General features: G+C 35.0%; 3 protein-coding genes across 3 annotated transcripts in view; 1 reads left to right on the top strand and 2 right to left on the bottom strand.

The window, feature by feature from the left end:
- LOC143544131 (sister chromatid cohesion 1 protein 4-like) overlaps window positions 1–21,251 on the bottom strand; it is a 240,928-nt gene that overhangs the window by 82,284 nt on the left and 137,393 nt on the right. The gene's annotated exons all lie outside the window — the stretch shown is intronic.
- LOC143544112 (low-specificity L-threonine aldolase 1-like) lies at window positions 7,430–9,982 on the bottom strand. The gene is made up of 9 exons (XM_077036265.1): window positions 9,479–9,982; window positions 8,684–8,795; window positions 8,547–8,597; window positions 8,380–8,451; window positions 8,163–8,295; window positions 8,014–8,072; window positions 7,823–7,923; window positions 7,679–7,745; window positions 7,430–7,609 (listed from the first exon to the last, which is right to left on the bottom strand). The coding sequence occupies exons 1-9, from the start codon at window positions 9,919–9,921 to the stop codon at window positions 7,568–7,570; spliced, it is 1,080 nt and encodes a 359-aa protein (XP_076892380.1). The 5' UTR covers window positions 9,922–9,982; the 3' UTR covers window positions 7,430–7,567.
- Window positions 16,150–18,116, top strand: LOC143544111 (protein CHLOROPLAST J-LIKE DOMAIN 1, chloroplastic-like). The gene is made up of 9 exons (XM_077036264.1): window positions 16,150–16,370; window positions 16,443–16,644; window positions 16,735–16,812; window positions 16,903–16,958; window positions 17,150–17,207; window positions 17,372–17,491; window positions 17,575–17,670; window positions 17,763–17,834; window positions 17,924–18,116. The coding sequence occupies exons 1-9, from the start codon at window positions 16,270–16,272 to the stop codon at window positions 17,984–17,986; spliced, it is 846 nt and encodes a 281-aa protein (XP_076892379.1). The 5' UTR covers window positions 16,150–16,269; the 3' UTR covers window positions 17,987–18,116.

Raw genomic sequence — 21,251 nt, 5'->3', positions numbered from 1 at the left:
CACGCTCTAGCAGCCCCAACAAGCGTCATTTGGAACATATAACACCACGTAGGTTCCGTCCAACTACTGACGGTTGCCCCCGCTATGAATCTGTTCAAATGATCGTCTGGATCAGATATACCATCATAAGTGCCGAAGTTGGACATCTGTTTGGCACTTTTTGGGGCGATTGCTTCTGCAGTGTCCCTTACAAATTTGGACGTTCCCGCGTTTGCCACAGTTGGTCTGAATGTTTTTGAGAAGTCACGTGGACTTCCACCTGTGTTTTTTGGTTTGAAGGCTTCTCCAAAACGCCTTCTCGGTTGGGAGTCCGTTTCCTTACGCTTCCCTTTTGCCCTATGGCGAGGGTTCGCGTCGGAGTCGGATTCATCCGAGTCGTCCAAGTATTCTTCGAATTCGTCAGACTGTTGGACGGAACGCAAGCGTTCGTCCAACTCAGCTTGGAATTCCTTCTGACGTGCCTCCGCCCATGCCTTAACTTCATCGAGTGTTTGGCGGGGGAGTCTTGTTCGTTTCTCTAACTGGGTATCGGTGAATCCCAGTGAGCGATTATTTACTGCACTTGCCCCAGCTTGGGTAACTGGGGTAGTGTTCGTAAGATTTACTTCACTTGCCCCGGCTTGGGTAACCGGGGTAGTGTTTGTAAAGACTGTGTAGCCGGTATTCCCCCCAGTAGCTGGGGTTGTGGTTACCGGAATTTCTTTAACCATCTTTCCAGAAGTTTGAAAAGCTGGAGAAAAATGAAGTTCTAGCTTTTATGCACGGATGGCGCCAATGAAGAAACACTAACCGGACCCCGGGCAGATTACGGATAACCTGGGGGTTAGATAGATGTTTCCCACGAGGGGTTAGACCCGGTAAAGATGGTTCTTCTGATAACCTGCAAAACAGACACCGTGAGCTTGTCACTGAGAAGGGGGGGGGGGTTCCTCCTTGTGACCACCCTCCGGCGTGAGAATCAGACTAGATTGCTCTTTAAATATAAATGTATATTAAGAGATTGCTAGAGCAGATATCAGGTATAATATGATGATAATGTGATAAGATATGATGATCATACCATTTGTGGTATTTATAGCCGAAGGTAGGTTTCCAAGGAGGTGTGGCCTGCTGAATAGTATTCCTGTTCTACCAACAGTGGCCTACGCACGTGCCCTGCTGGTAGTTGGTGGGTAGGCAGCGGCTGATAGTGACCAGGCCTGCTGTGTACTATTCCTTTTCCACCAACTGCCGGCTACGCACGTGGTATGACAGGAGTTGGTGAGTAGGCAGCGGCTAATAGTGACATACAGTACAGGAGCATGCTGCTCGCCATACTGTTGTCAATAAGCTGTCGTATCTTTAGTCAGATCTTTTGCCCATACCTCGTCAGGTACAGTACAGAAGATCTTCCCGTATCGTACGGACTGGCTTATTTGGGCGGGAGTATTCCCCCTCCCGCCCTTGTGCAGGATTGTTCCCGGCTTTGCTCATTCCTTCAGGTGACACTGAGTGATTGAGAGCTAAGTGCCTTGTGCGTGTAGCCTTGCTGCGCGGGTGGCCTTCCCTGATGGCTTGTATCCGCAACTGCGGGAACAGGCAGAGTCCTTCACCATTGGGAGGCATTTCCTGCGGGAACAGCTTGCGTACTGCGCGTAAGGACGTCACGTCTCTGAGCATGGTTGGTCCTGCGGATCCAGTTGGTTTCTGCGCAGACGTCCCTCTTCAAGGTGAGTCTTGCGGGTCCAACTGGGCTCTGCTGGGACCTACCTCTTCATTCAGATATAGACTTCACTAGTGGAACCGAAACAGTAAGATTTTGGGGCTGAAGGGATACCAAATAGTTATTTTTTGCAATTATCAACAATGCACACCACATGCATATTAAAATGTCTAAGATCAACTGTTTTGGTCTTCAATGGATAGTGACGATGATTGCGGTAAGTCTCTCTTTTTTTAATAGATTAAGATTTATCAATGTCATATGGCTAAAGTTGGATTTTATATTATGTTGTTTCAGATTTGAATACGGCGAAGAAGAAGCATTGAACTTTAATGCTAACGATAAGTTATTCTTTACTTTTATAGTTTTACAAGGTTCGTTTCATCTCTAAATTGTTGGATACGGGTACATTGTTTATATGATTTGTCATGTCATTATTTATGTTTAGGTGCTCTTCAAGAAAATCCAAAGGCACCATTGGAAAAAGTAATTGCAAAGTTAGAAGATGACTCTCAAGAGGAAAAGGTTGAAAGGTGGTTACTTTATGACTTTTGTGGTCTTTTTTGGTTAATTTTATTGTCTTAATGATAGTTTGTTTATATGTTGTTGAATCTTTTTGTGATGCAATTTTTTAATTTTTTTAAACTTTATGGTGATAGGATGTGAAGTCTGTGAAAAGACTTGCAGAAATGACACCTAAAATGTAAGTTTATTATGTTGTTTTGCAACTAAAAAATGTTGAACCAATGTCTTAAACTTCATGTTGCTGTTTGTTGTTCAAGCTATAAGTTTATTAGCTTATTTTGTAACTTGAAATATTGAATTAATGTCAAATTTGTTCCTGCAGTTTGCACTTTGCTGTCCAGATTGTAGTGTAATGCCTTAGGTGAAACTAGGGAATGGAGATAGGGAAGTCGAAGATAAAACACTCAGATCATCTTGAATACACATCATTCAGTTGGAGAAAAGTTTTGTTGAAGTGGACATAATGGTTTTACAAGTTGTGTTGATAATGTCATAGTTGTCTTGTCTCGGTATTGTTATGTTAATTTACAACATATTGTTTACGAACTTAAATTATTATATAGGTTTATTTTTGATGACTTGGTGTACTATTTAAAATGTATTTTGATTGGTTGTAATAAAAGTTTGGTCATTCTATACGGTTATTTAGTAAACAGATATATTTCATTAAGCATGAAATAGTTCAAATGGGTAAAATAGTCATTCTGCACAATCATTCAGAGGTCCAACCAAACAACACTTACTGGTTCAGCACTTACTGGTTCAGAGTCTCTTAATCATTCAGACCACTTATTGGTTCAGCATTTGCCAAACAGCCCCTAAGCCCAAACACATTGATGATTTAAGAGGCAATGCATTTCTTATGAATCAATAATCTCTCTTGTTCACAACTGATATGAGACTTGCCTATGGTGTTACAATTTGTCAATTAATCTTCTTGGTATCCTTACACAAATTCTCATCATTGTTATTTTTGTATTTTCAAACATTCATCACACCTGTTACAAATTGACCTAGGTATGTTATTTTATTTTTGTAGTTGTAATTTACGTATAACAAATATGAAAATATAAATACAATTTTTTTTATACTTTTATATAGAAGTTTTAATGATTCTTACAACTCAAAGGAGTTATCAAAGTATCCATCTTTATAATACACAAGTAAATAATCTAATAATTATAATATTTAAACCATGTAGAGGTTGGATCTTTCATGCGAACATCTTGGAATGATTTGGATAGAGCTAAAAGGTTAGTGATATCTCAACAATATTTTACCAACATAAAGGGAACTTGTCTTTGTTTTTATTATAATATATAAATAATAAGAGGAAAATTCCACAGAAAAGAGCACAACTTTTGTACCTATAACCTGCCAACATTTGTGCCACACTCTAAATTGTGTTTTGAAAGTTTCTTTTGGATTCTGTGGTGCATGTGGCCGGTTCAAGTTGGATCATGCATTTCTTGTTGTTGGTTGGTGAATCCTCTCAATCATTTCATGTGGATGCAAGCTTCACTCCAAGTTTGAATAGTCTATGCCCTTACCTACCTACTTCACTGCCTTCATCTTGTTTTTGTTTACTTGTTCACTCTTTTTAGATGATACTTTTTGAAGCAATATGTACACATAAATAATAATTTTTTATAAAAGTTGAGTTGAGACTTGGGGTTCTTTCCCACATTGATACAAAACAGAACTAAAAATTAAAAACAAAAGATCGAGAATAAGACTGGTGTAAACGGCCTATTTTCCTAAAGAATAAATGGATTATTTTCATTAACTTTAACAAGAGAATTACCATTTTCATCATGATAATCCTAATCATGAAATGAAAACGAAATATGATTACTATAAGTTAATATCATTGTTTGTTGCGTCAATCGGTTCATTGTTCTTGCTAATAGTTGAAGTCACCGACCATTTGATCTTGTCTGAAAGTTGTCGACTACCACACACTATCTCACTTTGTTATTTATATGGATAGATTGCGTTAAAACGACGAATTTCTTCCTACTTGTCTACTTTTCATTCCTTTTTTTGATAACTTCTTAATTAATAAATTAGTGAAAGTGACTATTTGCACCTAAAAGATTAGTAACAATGAAAGCTAAGTACCTAAAAGATTAGTAACAGTAAAAGATTAGTACCTAAAATATTAGTAACAAAATAGACCGATGCTAGCCAGTGTCTTCTAACTTCACGTCAAAAAAAAAATATGATTACCTAATGTAAATGGCACAACACGTTTCCTTCATCCCTCTTTCTCTCTCTTATATTTCATTTTAGACGTTACGCTTTTCCAATCAACACCCTTTATCGAGTCCCATACTCGAGTATACCCTGTCTTGACTTGCCAGACTCGTTCACCGACCTTTTCAACAACCAACATGGAGGATGTAAATTGCGTAAGTCATAGCCAAGGGAGACATATATGTGACAAAAACCCTGGACCTCTACCATAATAAGAGAATCCGACATGTGTGCTCGAGTATTGGGTTGAACCAAAAAAACAAATTGTGTTCTCATTTCCTTTCTCATTTTTATCGTGCACTTACCCTTACAATTAGTTATAGTAACTTTTCTTTTTCAACATTTTATAAATTATTACCAACAAAACGACTGCTATTTTCATGTTACTTGTGTATCCCTCTAGCAAGTGGTTAGGATTGGATTGAGTTCATAAGATCCATTTTAGTTTGAACGGGTCAGATAAAGAAAACCATCTACGTGGATGGTTGACTTGCCATGTTATCTCACTTTTTGGGAGGATTAATTCAGTCACCTACTTTCTTGTGATAGATAGAGTATGGGTCATGTAACATGGTTTCACGGTGCCTACTTCTACAAGTCATCAACTAATTTAATCATTTTCACACTACCAATTGACAATATATACATAATAATGTATATATGTATCACAATAATACAATATCAAGGGACCAAGAGTCCAATGGATCCACACCACACCGACTTAATATTATTATGGATAACGAAATTTAATGACATGATATGAATGTCAATGCCACATAGTTATACTTATATTTCAAACTTTCGGCCCAAAACTGAAATGATGTGTAACTAATTGTGTCTTGCATAAAGGCATTAAAGATCTAAAGCAATGAGAATGCAATTAGAATATCCAACTTATTATTCTCAAAATATCTTAATATTGTATTTTGAAGAAGAAATGTATTGTGAATAAATCTTGACATCTAAAATGACGTTTAAAAATAAATACTTTCAGACGGTTCATATGTTCTTACTAGTGTTATGTGAACTAAGTTAAAAACTAGTTATATTAACTTAATAGAGAAAATATAAAATAATTAGTTAGAAAAATTTAAGAATTATAAAACGATATTTTAAGATAAGATATGGTTGAATTTACGCATAATTAGTAAATAATGATTAATATAATTGAAATCAAACCCATACATAATAAATAAATATATAGCAACTTATATGATATATTTGATTTCAAATGTTAAATAAGTTAGTAATTATGTGTAACTATAAATATAAATGTGCGAAACAATATAAGTGAGAAAAATAATTTTAAACACATAGAAACTATAATTTTCATTTATTATGTATAGATATGAATATATGATGCTTCACTCATACCTTGTAGAATTATGCATTTTTATAACATATGCAACTATTCATGTAACCAAATGGCTTTGCAGCAGCCGCATAACCAAATGGCTATTCATGTAACCAAGAAGCATGCTACTCAACAGCCCAGTTAACCTTAGCCCATTTAACGAACCCTTTTAACAGAAGTGTGAGTCTTTTATTTTTCTTAAACGGCAATAACTGAAGTTAAATAGAGCATAGAGGTCTACATTTTCGGTTTTTTGTTTTTTTTAAACTAGTTCAACGGTTTCAGTTTCTGTCAACACTGATTTAGGTGAAAGCGGTTCGGATTGGGTTTGGAACTAGTTTCGGTCACATACCAGTTTGGTTGTTCAATACATGCAATTTGGAAATCATCAAATATACCGAAAAAATTAGTTATCCATGTAGGACGTTTGAAGAAGTTATAATTATTAAAATAGATTAACAAACGTTATAACTAATAAAAAGAATCATCTTCAAAACTAGAAAGGTACCAATCGTGTTTCAGGTCGGTTAACAACGAACAAGACCAAAATTTTCAGAAACTAAGACCAAAAACCATGTATTTTTTTTTTCCTTTTAACCGCCTAAAACACACTTGTAAACATACTCCTAAATCTACACCATTATCCACCATGTTGTTGGTAATTTTAATGTTATCAACATGATTTTAGTAATATTGGATTAACTTGATGATCTAGTAAATATTATTATTTATTAACGGGTTAGGAGATGCGGGAGTGCAGGCTCGTTTAATAATAATACTTGTGTTTGTCGGTTGGGCCATGCCTTATAATTAATTGGTTTTAATTCATATTTATTGAATTGGGCCTTTTATATTAAATTGAATATAAACTTACGTAAGGCTTTTAAGATTAATTGGATATGGGCCAAGTTTATTAATGATCCTTTAAGGGTCCATTTGTTTTGTGATCAATATATAATATCATGGTGGATGACGGTTTGGGAGATAACCGTAGACAAACAGCAGACACAACAAAAAATCTCTTATGATCATCACAAATTTGGTACAAGGTTTTCTCACAATATTATCAATATCAAAATTCTGTTTCTCAAGTAAATCTTGGTCTAATCCGATTAAGCATTGAGTGTACCCTCAAATAGTTCAATCTGATAGTGTCATCACGATTCCAAGATTAATCCAAGTTACTATATTCAATTCATCATTACGGTATTAAATCATGCGTCATTTACGGGTACGTTAATTCTATTTATACAACTCATGTGACTCAAACCCTCCAATCTAACGGGAAAGGACACAATTTTACACATCTTGGCATCGCAAGACCAAAACTCTGTAATTAATTCATGTTTATAACAAACTTAAAAAAATTGTCATTTGAGGTATAAACAAGTTTGAAGCATTAGATCCTTTGGATTATTGGAACCCATGGGAAGAGGTGAATTGAAGATGATAAGTCAAAATATGTCACCAAATGTTCATACTTTTAGCATATTAGTTTAAATTTTGTATTATATATGACATCATCCATTCATCCGGTAAAATGGTTCGACTAGTGAACCGATAAGGCAGCCACTAATTAAATTGCGGTATTAAAGTGAAACAATAGGCACGATTTTAAAGCGTTTGTCATCACGAAACTAATTTCAACACAAATTCAAATAAATTTTACAACTGGGAGTGAAAATGATCTGGCCTCAGCTGCTGCCATTTTCATCTGTCAATGATCTGCCTCAGCTGCTGCCATTTTCATCCGTCACTCCGGCCATAGCTTTCTGGAAGATAAGTGTAAGTGAGCACAAAAAATATACTAAAAAGATAAATTAGGCAACGACATATTCTACCTTTATGCATGCTAATGTGTACTCCACATCACTTGCAGACACTTGGTGGTGAATCACAATCCTAACCCTGCCTCATATTGTCAAAATAAGTTAATCCAATGCAACAAGTTCATGACTTTTAATAATTTACAGATCGATTCTCACCTGGACGAGCTATCCGGCATCAAAAGTATACCATGCTCCTTCATAATTTTGCCTAACTTCTTTGCTGTGATATTTGACCCCTTTAATATCTCAAAATAGACCTGCTCAAAAGACAAAACCAACATTATGTTTATATGATCATAAAGTAATACATTTAGAAAAACAAAAATTTTATATCATATGTTTCTTACAATATTTGTTTCCACAGAAGCTACATCTGCACTCAGACCCTTGATTTTATTTAGCCCTTCTGCAAAACAAGATTCATACATAAACATTAAACATTTTTCCGATTGAGATATAAACACTGTCTATGAGATAATTTGTAATATGTTGTTACCGGCTAAAATCTTGGCATTCTTGTGATCAATTGCAAGCTTTTCAACATTTTCTTGTAAAGCAACAAGACCAGCAGCACATAAGATGCCAACCTGTCTCATTCCACCCCCTAAAGTTTTCCTCAGAATCCTTGCCTATGAAGTTTGAAATTTATAACTTCAAAACAGAAAACCAACCAAATGTCCAAAACAAATGTTTCAAGTACTACAAGAACATACCCTTGCAATGAAGCTTTCTGTCCCAACAATCACACTTCCGACCGGTGCACCAAGGCCTTTCGACAAGCACACCTAAAAATCAAATCAATGATTCAATATGCTATATTTTGTATTCTCTTATCTCTATGCTATGATTCGATATTAAAAGTAAGACAAGACAACCCTACCGAAACTGAATCAGCAGCTTGTACTAGCCTATCAACAGGAACATTAAGAGCCTGCAACAAAAGTTTTACAAAATAAATGGATTGCAACTGACAAGCTTCAAACCATTTGCAGATATAAAAGGTTTATTTTAACTCACAACAGATGCGTTAAAGATGCGGGCCCCGTCGATATGAAGCTTTAAGCCATGTCTTTTTGCAAGCTCCCCAACCTGGTCTGTGTACTCTACAGTAAGACATTTACCACCAGAGCTGCACCATTAAGCAATCTCTGTTAGACATAGGGGTATTCATAGGCACGGATAGTCGGACACGGTTTACTCTGGATCGGATTTGAAAATTTTAGGACACCCTGTCTGAAATTTGATCCGATCCGATCAGAATTAGAGATGTTCTTATCAGATCCAAATCTATACGAATTCAATTCGTATCAGATTCGGATAAAACTGAATAACAAGTTTTCATGATTTTTGGTTGTCGTTTATTTTTTCCTAATTTTTGGTTCCTAACATTTTACTAGTTTAGAATCACAATAAACGTATAAACCGGAAAATACAAATTTGGAAATTATAAAAGATTTGGTTTTGCAATTCAAAAAGGGGTGGCGGCACAACTTGTTGCCCGCTTACCTTCTGCTTCAATGTAAACACTACTTTTAATAATAATTTAATTAAGGTAAAAAAATAAATCCTAGTAACAAAAATGTTACATACTTATTCTAGTTAAACAAATATCCGAATAATCAAATTTTTAAATTTTCATACCAGAATCAGACCGAATATCCAAATTACTTATTCGGACATTCTGTTAGACCCAAACCGAATATCCAAATAAGAATTCGGATAGTTTTTTTCCGGTTTTCTTGAACACACCTAGACGTAGACATATCATCATACACATAGCAAACATTAACAAAACATTAACTTAATTCATACTTAGCATGCGAATTCTCAAGGCAAATAAGCCTCGTCTTGGGGTAACATATCTCAAAATCCGGATTCCGAATGGCAGACTCAATCAAACCAATATCCATAGTCCCATCATCATTATTCTTCACCGGTCTCGGATGAACACCCCCAATGGTCGAAATCCCACCATTCTCATATATATGAATATGAGAATTATTACCAAGTATCACCTCACTCCCCCTAATCTCACAGTGCACAAGCACACTAATAAGATTACCCATAGTCCCCGAAGGAACAAACAGCCCGGCCTCTTTACCCGTAATTCGAGCCATTTCGGCCTCGAGCTGTCGGGCCGTTGGGTCGTAAATCAACACGTCGTCGTCCACGTCGGCCTTAGCCATCGCGAGTCTCATTGTTTCGGTTGGTTTGGTTACGGTGTCGGACCGGAGATCTATTGTTCGGGTCACCATAGCTGCTGGAAAAAGTTAAATTATAATAAACATGTGGATTTAGTAAGCAATTACCCTAAATTTTTGGGAATTAAAAGAACTGATTGAAAAAAATAAAAAAGGATAACGGCGCGGGCTAGTATTCTATTTCGATGTAATCATGCTTTTTTTTTAAATCAGATACGAGGGTTGTCAAATAAAATTGGAGGATAAAAAAGAAAAGAGAGTACCTGTGGATTGGAAATGCAACACTCGTCAGAAAGGAAAATATGACGGCTCACGAGAGACTGGTAGTTTGGCAAGCTGGTAGATAGACACATCATCTATCTATATATATATACACCACACCATGCATGTAGACCTAATTATTTTTTTTATTTAAAAAATATACATTTTTAGATACTCAAATTAATTATTTGGCATTCAATGCTAGCCCAGCTGGTTACAGCAATGAAGAGAAGAATGAGGCTTTTTTGTGTGAGGTTAAAACGGGGGTTTATCATGTCTGTGTTACGTTAGAGGGTGTTTTGATCCCCACTTGTGTTATTTTTTGGTGGAGTATGGCAATGAATGATCTGAGTTAGTTCTTGCGAGGCTGTCAGTTCGAATCCCGAGCCCATACGGGTTTTCGTGAACCGTGTGCTACGTTAGAGAGTTTTGCTCTTGTGGTGACACAACGACTAACAAGTGACAGCGGGTGGTGTGGTTTCTCAGCGAAACGCCAAAGTCAAACTCTGAAACAAGTGTGGGCCAGGTTAAGATAACATAGTCTGGCCGGGGGTGAGACAACGAGGCTTTTCAAATTTGAAGAACATGATGGGCTAACACACAAGAAAATCGTTGTTTAAAAAGAATGAGTTTAATTTATTTTAATGTTGGAAAATTATGATTGTTTACACGTTAAGTCCTTAAGTAACCCAGTACTAACCATTATAATATCGAATGGTGTGATATGATATGAAGATGATATAAGCATGACAGTATGTTGAGATGAATATATGTTTATTGAACCTCGACATAAATAAACGGAAATTATTTTTGAATTACTAAGTACACGAAATTGAAATTGATTCTAAAATTTACAAATTTTCCATTTTTGATATATGTAAAGGAATTTACTTTCGAATTACTAAATACATTAAATTAATTGGTTGCTAAAATTTACAAATTTTCCAATATTGATATATGTCAATGAGAGTTTATTCTTGAATTTACTAATTATACACAATAAAAGTTTAACACGTGTGAATGGGCCACTTCCAATCTATGGTAAAGTAATAATCACTTATAAGTTATAACGTCATGTATTGCGTTAACCTGAGATGGATCAACAAATTCGTTTTTGCTTTAATCATCATATTTAAATGATTAGGTTTGAAAATTAACGTTTTATTGAACTAAAACGATACAAACTTTTCTAGCGTTATTGAAACTCTTTTGAATTCAAATTAACTACATGTCTATACTATTTGTTGGTTGATAATAATAATAATAATACTGAAATGATTTTATCACCTAAAGCTATGAAATCAACTGTAATTTTAAATAAACTTTGAATATAATGTCAGCGATATGATATGGCATGATATAATATGATAAGATATGATACAATAAGATACCAAGATGTGATACATTACAATACTATATGCAATGTGATATGACATATTATTATTTATTATACAATGTGATATAATATTCTATAGTTGTTACCAGTGACGGATATATAAGAAAAGTTGATGCGTATGTTTATGTTGTTTACGTGGATGAAATTGAACAAAGCCATGAATTGACATATAGAGGTGTCACTTAACAGTAATGGTCCAGGTGTGTGTCGTTAGAATATGGGCCGAACGGTTGATAACCTTATGCGGCAATAAAGCCAATATTTTTGGCTACTTTTTTGATGTCAGTAAATCGTTACACCAAGATGGTTCTAGAACGTGTCAACATGGCTAAATATTGTAAAAAAGTATTCCTTTCATCTTTTTTAAGCGAATATTTTCTCTTTTTTTATAAACCATATTTTTCTCTCTCATTTTTTCACCACAAACTCTTTATAGGCTTATAGATCATTAGATCTTCTTTAACTTATGTGGGAGTGTCAAAGTATGCAGGCAAGGGAAAATGATTGCTGACTAGTATACAAAGGTTGCACACAAAATTGTACTTCCCCATGCCAACCAACACCCCAACTGTTTTGTATTCAAGAAGATGATCAAATACGTTAATGATGAGTGATCCGTCATTGATTCGAATTGTCGTTTGGAAAATTGTATGTCAATGTGTTTACTGGACAAAAGAATAAAGACGTATGATTGAGCCAACTTCCTGTCTTTGGAACTCGGAAGAAGCACCCAACCTCATCTTTTGGGCTAAGTTGAGGTTGAGATAGATCAACAAATTCCTTTTGCTTCAATTATCATATTTAAATTATTATGTTTGAAAATTCAGTTTTTTTTTCTCAAATTTAAAACGAATCAAACTTTAAATGAACTCTTTTGAATTCAAACTAGACGTCTATACTACCCGTTTGTTGATAAAAATGATTAATGTCACCGTGAGTTTTAACATCCCAAACTACGGAATCAATAAAAATTTTAAATATAACATGGCATGATAGGATGCAATTAGATATCATATGACAAGATACAACACGGTATGATAGGATGCAATGAGATATTATACGATACAATAAAACTATGGTACTCTAAGATACGAGAAGAGAGCTTACGCTACACACTATTTTTTTATGTGAGTTATTGAATTTAATAAATAGTTAATACATCCAATATCATTCTAAAACGTGGATCAGCATGGTTGCAATTTGCATATTATCAATACAATTACTTCCTTTTTCCAAACCAACTAATAAGTTCCCTTATTTTCAAAGACCATACTTTTTATCTTTAAACTGCATTCTTTGTAGCTTATATATACAACCACCCAATCAGATATCCTATTGTCCAAATTAGGGGCGAGCAGGATAAGGGTCGGACCCTTGAAACCCGGTTACCCGATTCACAAGACCCTTAATTAGACCCGAATAAATAATATGGGTAGGGTAAAGGGTATTTAAATTTCACCTTAAAGGGTAAAAGGGTTTCAAGGGTCCGACCCTTTTTCAAACCCTTGACCCGTTTACTAGATAGATATACATTAGATTTACGATTAATCTGAAATTTATGAGTTTGTATTTCATATATGATTCATCAGAAATTTACTAACTACTAAGAAAAATAAAATCAAAGGGTCATACTACTGAATGGAAACATATATATAGAAATCACTGAATTGTATTCTACATGTAGTTTGTGAATGTGAATATTGTTTGCATCAATTCAAATGGTTGATAAACTTTCGAAGTTAGACTTTACTATGCTATTAAATGAAAGTATAATTGTTCTAGGATTAATATATTAAAGTCATATATGAGATATGCAACTAATAAATGCAAAAAAAGGAGATGTGATTAATGTCATAAAGGGTAAAGGGTTGAACCCTTGAAACCCTTATTTATACCCGACTCTTTTATTGTTTAGAGAGTAGGGTCTAGGGTCCACGTTTCTTCCTAAAAGGGTAAAGGGTCCGGGTAGGGTATTAGGTAACAGTCCTAGTCCAAATCATCGTAAGATTCTAAATATATACAAAATTGCCACATTTTTTTTAATAATGATGGTGCATTTAGCCTAATGGTATCATCGTATGTTACAAATACTCCCTCTTTTAAAGGTTAAGGTTTTGAGTCATTTGATAGAAATTTGTGTAGCCCTATTACTTAGGGAAAATGACTAAAATGAACCATATGACCATACAAATTCCTCGACTAATCCCTCAAACTAAATAATACCAAAAATGACCCTTTTCTAAATGAAAAGATCCACCATAATGCAACCGACATCCGACAGATCTAACCGACACCCTTTCATTTTTTAACCAACCACATTTTGACACGTATACACTTAAACGGTCGGACCCGACCGTTTTTAAAAAAACTGACCGTTTAGGTTTTGGCGCCGACTGTTTATTTTGTCGACACGTATACCTTCATATCTATTCCGTCAGGGCCAAAACTTAACGGTCGATTTTTTACATGGTCAACGCCAAAACTAAACGGTCGGTTTATAAAAAAATCGTTGGCCCCGACTGTATACGTGCCAAAATGTGGTTTGTTCAAAAACGAAAATGTGTCAGATAGATGTGCCAAATGTCAATTCTATTATCGTGTATCATTCCATTTAGAAAAATGTCATTTTAGGTATTATTTAATTTGAGGGGTTAGTTACGGAATTTGTGTGATCAAATAGAATATTTTGGTCATTTTATCTATTACTTATCAGAAGTAAGATTAAACTCTCAAAAAAACAAACAAACAAAAAGAAACTAATTTCTTGAATGAACTCAGGTGCACAAATCGGGTTTTTATAATATCTGGTTATAGGTATGGAACCGGGTTCGGGTATGATCGGGCATTGAACAATCAGGTATTGGTAATACCCAGTTCGGGTCCGGGTATTGTCTCTAAAAACCATACCATATGCACCTCATTCGGGTCGAGTATAGAGCCGAGTATTCTAAAACAGGGTATCGAGTCCGGGTCTGGGTGCGGGTTTTGGTACCAAAAACATACCCTATCCGTACCCTACGGGCTGGGTTGGGTACGAGTTTAGATAGTAAAAACCCGGGTATAGAAAAATCCAATTCCGGGTTTTTTTTTTATTTTCGGTCCAGTTTCAATTTCGAGTTTGAGTTTTTTTTTCATCTCTAGACTCTAAGGTGTCGTTTGTTTTTTCAGAGGTAAAATTTCTGCAGTTTGTGGATCATATCTGTAGACATCTGCAGTAGAAGAGGTGAACCAAACCTCTGCAGTCTGCAAGAAGAAGACTATTTGTTTTTTTAACATCTGCAGACTGCTAAAATAAACTAATTTTTTTTAATAAGTTGAAATTTAAATTAAAAAGTCATTCAACATCGAAATTTAAATAATAGTCAAACACTGAAATAATATTTATAAAACCACAATAATATTTTTTTTGAAGTACAAATTAACGGCCTGGGCATCCCGGGACATTTCCCCAAGGAAAAAACCAAGCCGAACAAACAAACAGCCAAACCTAACAATCAAGAAATTCAAATCTTCCAAGCATAAACCAATCAAGAAAGCAAGAACAAAGCATCTCCAACCATTTGAAGCTTCCAAGCCAATCCTCAACTCCAAACCAAAAAGAACAAGATCATACGGACCTTTTCCAATACAAAAATGTTGCAAATCTTGATAAGCATGAATAAGCTGATATAATACCTATCACCTCCAAACCCAGCCATAATATAAGCAATCCAGTTAGCATTTTAGATATAACCAAACAACCAAATTGTTTCATGTATAATTAAACTTCCTTATACTCTGCCAACCAAAATTTGATTAAAAACAAATAACCACCCAACTCAGCCCTATTAATCATGATTAAAAGAAGATTATTTTTAGGTTTTCAAAAATTAAAATGACATACCTCAGCAGCATCAAACGAGTCCTTAGATATCTTTCTTGCATCAAACGAGTCCTTAGATATTTTTCTTGTTCAATTGCTTTTAGTTCAACTTTAGCAGTTTAAGCTCTTTCATTTTGCCATTGTTCGAGACTATCAAAAGGGAAACAAGGTTATAAGAATCCATATATGAACTCAACATATGATTTATTTCCTTTATAAAAAGAAGATCTCAATGAACTTCTATGAAATGATTTCACGGGATTCAGCTAATTGTATTGATCGTGGAATATCATTGAGAAATAGGAATCCGTGTTATCAAAGGATTTCCTGTGATTCTTTCGAATGTAATCACTTATGAAATTAAAACAAAAGGTAATTAGATTATAGCGATGGTGGGTTGATTTCAAATTGATTCAAATCACACAAGTAAAAAATAAAAAAAAAGGAAACTATAACCATGGGAAAAACAAAAGGTGATTCAAATCACGCGCAGACCTTTTTTAATGAAACGTTTTGGGAAAAACAAACACACTGCAGACCATAACGCTGCACGTGATCTGCTCGGTGCAGGCAAAAGAGACCAGAAAGAGTTTTTGATAAAAAAACAAACAACCCCACCAATAGTAACAATCTGGGCCAAGTATTCTTGTTTTTGTTGTCTAATGGGTTACTATACTTTGAATTAGGGCCTAGTGAAATTTTGGGTCAATATCCATTAGACCATTACAATAATCTATTCAAGCAATGTTGGCAGTGGCACATCAGTAAATAAAGCTTTCAAGACATGAATATGGTTTTGGATTAGGAACTACACACTCCGCCTGCAACTCAAACAAAGAACCCTAAAAACATCAATCAATCAATAATAATAATAATAATAATAATGGCTTTCGCTATATCCAACGTCTTACACCTTCCAAATCCTGCAAACAAGAATCCCTTCAATCGTACCTCACTCAATAATCTTTCTCCGTCATTCGTTAGGTAAACACAAACCCACCCTTTAATAATTATGTTTTTTAACTCCAAATTGTAAACTTATTTTCGAAATTGCAGGTTTTCAACAGCTCGATTGAATCATAGGAGGACACTTTGTGCTGCTTCGTCGGCTGCTGGAAGCCCTAGCTCAGACAATGAGTTCAATCCGTACGAGGTGCTTGGTGTGAACCCAATTGAAGGGTTTGATATGGTGAAAGCAGCTTATACGAGAAAACGCAGGGATGCCGAGAGACGAGGCGATGAAGCTGCTGCTGCTCTAGTATGTAACATTTTTTTTTTTTAATTAAAGATAGGGTTTTTATTTTATTAATTAATATACATATTGGGTTAAACATGCTGTTGTCTGCAGTTGGAGAAGGCGTATGATAAACTCATGATGGCTCAGTTATCGAACCGAAAGAAGGGAGTCACATTCGGTTCATTGCAGGTAAACATGTGATGATTAATGACTTACATTGTTTTATGATTATGATAGTTTTAGTTTAGTTTAATTATTGTATTGTGATGACGATTGAAGGTTTCGAAGGATATTAAGTTTGCTGATAAGCAGCCGATTGTTCCTTGGGGCCCGAGGTATGTTCACAACTCTTGTTATTATTATAATGTCAGTTTTAGTTTCAGTTAAGCTCTTGCAACATCTGAACTAACTTTGATTCACTGGTTGTAACTTGTAAGATTAATATGCATTATTTTCCTAAAATTAACCATGATATATCACGTGATCGTTTACAAACTGACGATGGAGGATGTTTTTACTTTCTCAGGTTTACCAAGTCTGAGGTGAAGGACATTCGGATTAACATGGCAATATCAGCTGCTTTTGTAAGTGTAGATCTTGTTTAGTTATTATGTCTTACTTAACATGTGTTCTTTTTATACCGATACTATACTGCAAGTTCTTTGAGCAATACAATTTCATTTTTTGCATCATGTTTGTGCGTTTTTGAAAAGAAAAAAAAACTTAACAGAGGTTTTTTTTACTGCAGATTGCTTGGATTTTTATTGCACGCAATGCTGAGTGGAAGCCTGTGCAGTTTTTATCCTTTGTATTCGTATACAGAATATTTGAGAAGCTAAAAGCTTTTGAACCACCTGCAACATTTACAGTATGCCAAATCCTTCATCCCACGTTCTCTTATTATTATTTTTACTGTGTTTTTGTTTATGGTTTAGGTGATTTTGGATGCAGGAAGAAGGTGAAGATGAAGGACGCATGATGCGCATGGGGAAACGGTTGCTACGTTCCCTTTCACTTGCTTTCGGATGTATAGCTTTTGCATCGTTGGTATGTCCTAATTTATGTGTGAAACTGTTAAGTAATCTGTCATAGTTGTAACTTGTAAGACAGCTGACCATGTTTATACCTTTTTATTTCAGGCATATACAGGTGTGGTGAATTTGATTGAATATTTCATCGGTTATGTCCCTGTTGCCTTGTATAACAACCAGGTATGACCAATAATTCTTTCATACACAATATTTCTGTGTCTGTAAATTGAAATACACTAAGACAATGATAAATTATACGGTATGTGCAGGAAGTGATTGTGACTGCTGCAACTTCTATAAGTTTGTACTTCATGGCATCATACTACAGATGAGTAAATCAAATGTGTCTCAACACTAAATTCCCACCGGATTTTTGTAGACTTAAATCGTATATGTATGATTTTAACTTATAAGAGCTGTAACTGGGTTGAAGCCAAACGAATACGATTTGAATTGTAGCAAATGTCAATTTCAGCATTTTCAAAACAGATAGTGATTGTATAAGTTTTTAGTAGCTCATATATTCAAAGATTGCATTGTGGCAAACGTTAAATATAACATGTTGACACTAAAGGTGGCAAAATCATGTTATGCACCAGCATATGCCTCAGTTGCTTTGCGGGTTTGGATTTAACAAATCGAGTATGAATCAGTTTCCGGTCACCTTTAGCTAAATAGGTCAGGTTTTTTTTAAGCTGGGAGTTTAGAGGTTGACTGGTTTAACATGTTCATTGTCTATGGTTTTAATTGAAAATGTGTTATATGCCACAAATTAACCTGGATAGGTATTTTGTACAAATTTGAAGGATAAAAAGAAAGGAGCTTCAGGTTTTAATGTTTAAGCATGCTGATATATGCATATTTGTTAAGTTGGCTGTGTGTTTATATCGACCTGTGAGTAAACATGTTGTGATATGGTTAGATACATAGTCTTGCACGTTAATCTGGTCAACGCGTTCACCGTGGCTTGCTTTGTTATTGCTTCCTTTTAATCAGCTAAAGTTTTCTGGTTCTGATGAACCCTATAGGTGATTCAGTTATGACTGGTTTCTTTCAACTTACAAGAAAGGTGATTCACTTATGATTTAAAGACCATATTCTACACTCGTTTAAATAAAAGGTTAAAGCTGGCTAAATAAATTCAGTTATGTTAGCATCTTATACACAACATACCTGATATTTACTGATTATATATTCTGTTTAAGAGCAATCTTGGTGCTGATACAATTGTTTTAAGTATACTGATGTTTTATTCAAACGTAGCAAATTTTGTGTCATTTAAAACATTATGAGAACATGTTTTAATGTCCCTAAGAATCCAAATGGCTGTTGCGATTTGCAATCGTAGATCTACATGCGTAATTTGGTTAAGAAATCAAGCCGACTCGATTTTAGTTAAGAAATAGTTAATTCTGTTTTGAGTATATTTCAGGTTGGTTAATAATTGGTTATATGTCTACTTATATCTGTAAACTGCATGATTTTTGGGCCTTTTGCCTCGGTACATAATACTGACAAACTTGGCCCAGTAGTTTGGTGTTGGATTTGAAGTGAACTATCGGTCTAAAAGCCCACTTCAAAAAGTTAAAAAAAATACACTTTTTTTAGCATAGATCAATATTAAGTTGAGGATCGTAAAAACAATAGTCATAAGTCACTTACATAGCAACTAACTAGCTTTTTTCTTCGTTACATGTTTTATCATCCATTCACTATATGTAAGTGCTTATGTGTTCATCGGCACTTCCATCGTTTTACATATTGGTTCAGTTTTTCAATTTTTAAACTCACCTCTCGACTTTGGTATTATAATATCCAAATTATAGAAAAACATTCTATGTGTCACACCTACAAGCAACAAATAGTCATATGCACATTTCTATCCTGATGTTGATAGATGTTATGTGCAACCAAATGTTATCTAATAGTACTCAATCATGTACATAAAAGATTGGCATGACATTTATCCAACTTTGATAATCCTTGACGATTGATTTTATGTCGCCAAGTGTCTTAACAACAACCGTTCTAATTAGCCCTCGATTGCTTGAACCGTAAACTTGGTGTTAAAAGCATACACGTCTATGGTCAAAATAAACAGGTACATGAAACGAGCCCAGTTGTGTGCTTGCAAAAATTTTGAACCCCACCATGGTTCCAAAATGTTACCCAAGTGAGGTCATGTCTTTTGGTCTTATCTTGCCCTTTAACTTCCATGATTTTAGGTTGAAAAGATCTGTGTTTTTGTTATCCAATAAGTGTAGCTTCACTTTAACAATTATTGGTGTTAATTTCAAAGCATAATGACCACTAATCAAGTTGGCCACTATGGTGATTTTAATAATTAGCGATGATGTTGTATTTAACGACAAGCATAACACTCTCTTCATATACAGTTATTTGTTACAGTTTCATGACGTAAGAGTTTGAAAAGATTAGATAAAAGACTAATGGAAATATATCAAAGTGCTTAAAAGTTAAACCGATAGTTAAGGCGACGTTAGCCAAGGAAAGGGATAAAGAGACATGTTACTCTACTTTACATCAATACTTTTAAACTTCATTTTTCTCTGATATAAACCTGAGACCTCCTGCTAAGTGATATGTGGCTTTACCAAGTAAGCTAGCTCTACATTAACAGAAAAACTTAATTATGGGAAGTTGGTTAGATTTTCAGTAAACTTTTAATTTAGTTAAACCCTTGGTTTAGGGGTTGTTTAGTAGTCTCTTAATGATTCAAGTAAGGTGCTACATCTCGGTGAAAGGTAAAGGTAAAGTGTTTGCTTCACTGAAAAAACACCTTTTAACGGTTCATGAAGCCTCTTAATAGTTAAGTTTTAAATGTATGCTGAATAATTCAGATGTTACATTTTAATCAGTCGTGACTCCTAAGGATTCAGAACGATATAGCCAAAAATCCCCTATTTATTTCGTGTTGGTTGGGCATTAGGTTTAATGATCATAAAGTAATTTAGAAATGAAAACGATGCTAATGATATGTTTACGCTATGTGTTGTGGTTGAAGTTATCACCAAGATTCATCATATCATATTGCGTCACGTGGCGCTGAATTGACCTAACCCTTCACCCTTGCCCATCGCGCCACCGTTCGCTTGAGCCTGTTGTGGTTTGATAGCCATTCCCATCCCTATCCTTTCACTTAATTGCCTATCGCGGCTGGTAGCCAGCTCGCGCTTGCCCATTGTGCCATCGTTTGCTTGGCACTTGTTGCGGTGTTCGTGACGTAGCTTAGTTTATCTGTTCACACCGCTGTTCGCTGGACTACAACGGACAATCTTATACGTATATAAATGAGATGATATGTATGATGACATGCCAATTAAGTCATTGCATTAGTATCTAATATACATACAAAATGAGATGATATGTGTCACATGCCAATTAAATCATGGCAGTGGTTGAGTAGTCCTTCAATTCGGTCATAAACATATATTCCAGTTTAGGTAGATATCATCTTAATTGCACGTGGCCCACTAAAATAAAGTGACAAATTAAAGCAAAAATCGTGTCAAAAGTTTTCATCAAGCTGTTACTACGACAAATGATACTCAAATACGTCTCTTAAAGTTAAACGTA

The sequence above is a fragment of the Bidens hawaiensis genome, unplaced genomic scaffold (assembly GCF_021521415.1).
Source record: "Bidens hawaiensis isolate Kalapana, Puna unplaced genomic scaffold, B.hawaiensis_p1.1 tig00013428_1, whole genome shotgun sequence".
NCBI lineage: Eukaryota > Viridiplantae > Streptophyta > Magnoliopsida > Asterales > Asteraceae > Bidens > Bidens hawaiensis.
The sequence above is the reverse complement of the archived record's forward strand: the minus strand, read 5'-3'. Positions and strand labels throughout refer to the sequence as shown.

Bases quoted from the DNA above. Each gene is read 5' to 3' on its own strand.
- LOC143544111 (XM_077036264.1), top strand. From the start codon at position 16,270: ATGGCTTTCGCTATATCCAACGTCTTACACCTTCCAAATCCTGCAAAC. The intron at 17,208-17,371 runs GTAAGTGTAGAT...TTTTTACTGCAG, and splicing joins TGGCAATATCAGCTGCTTTT to ATTGCTTGGATTTTTATTGC. The intron at 17,835-17,923 runs GTATGACCAATA...CGGTATGTGCAG, and splicing joins TTGCCTTGTATAACAACCAG to GAAGTGATTGTGACTGCTGC.
- LOC143544112 (XM_077036265.1), bottom strand. From the start codon at position 9,921: ATGGTGACCCGAACAATAGATCTCCGGTCCGACACCGTAACCAAACCA. The intron at 8,296-8,379 runs GTATGTTCTTGT...CAAACTTCATAG, and splicing joins CAGAAAGCTTCATTGCAAGG to GCAAGGATTCTGAGGAAAAC. The intron at 8,073-8,162 runs GTAACAACATAT...CTTGTTTTGCAG, and splicing joins GAATGCCAAGATTTTAGCCG to AAGGGCTAAATAAAATCAAG.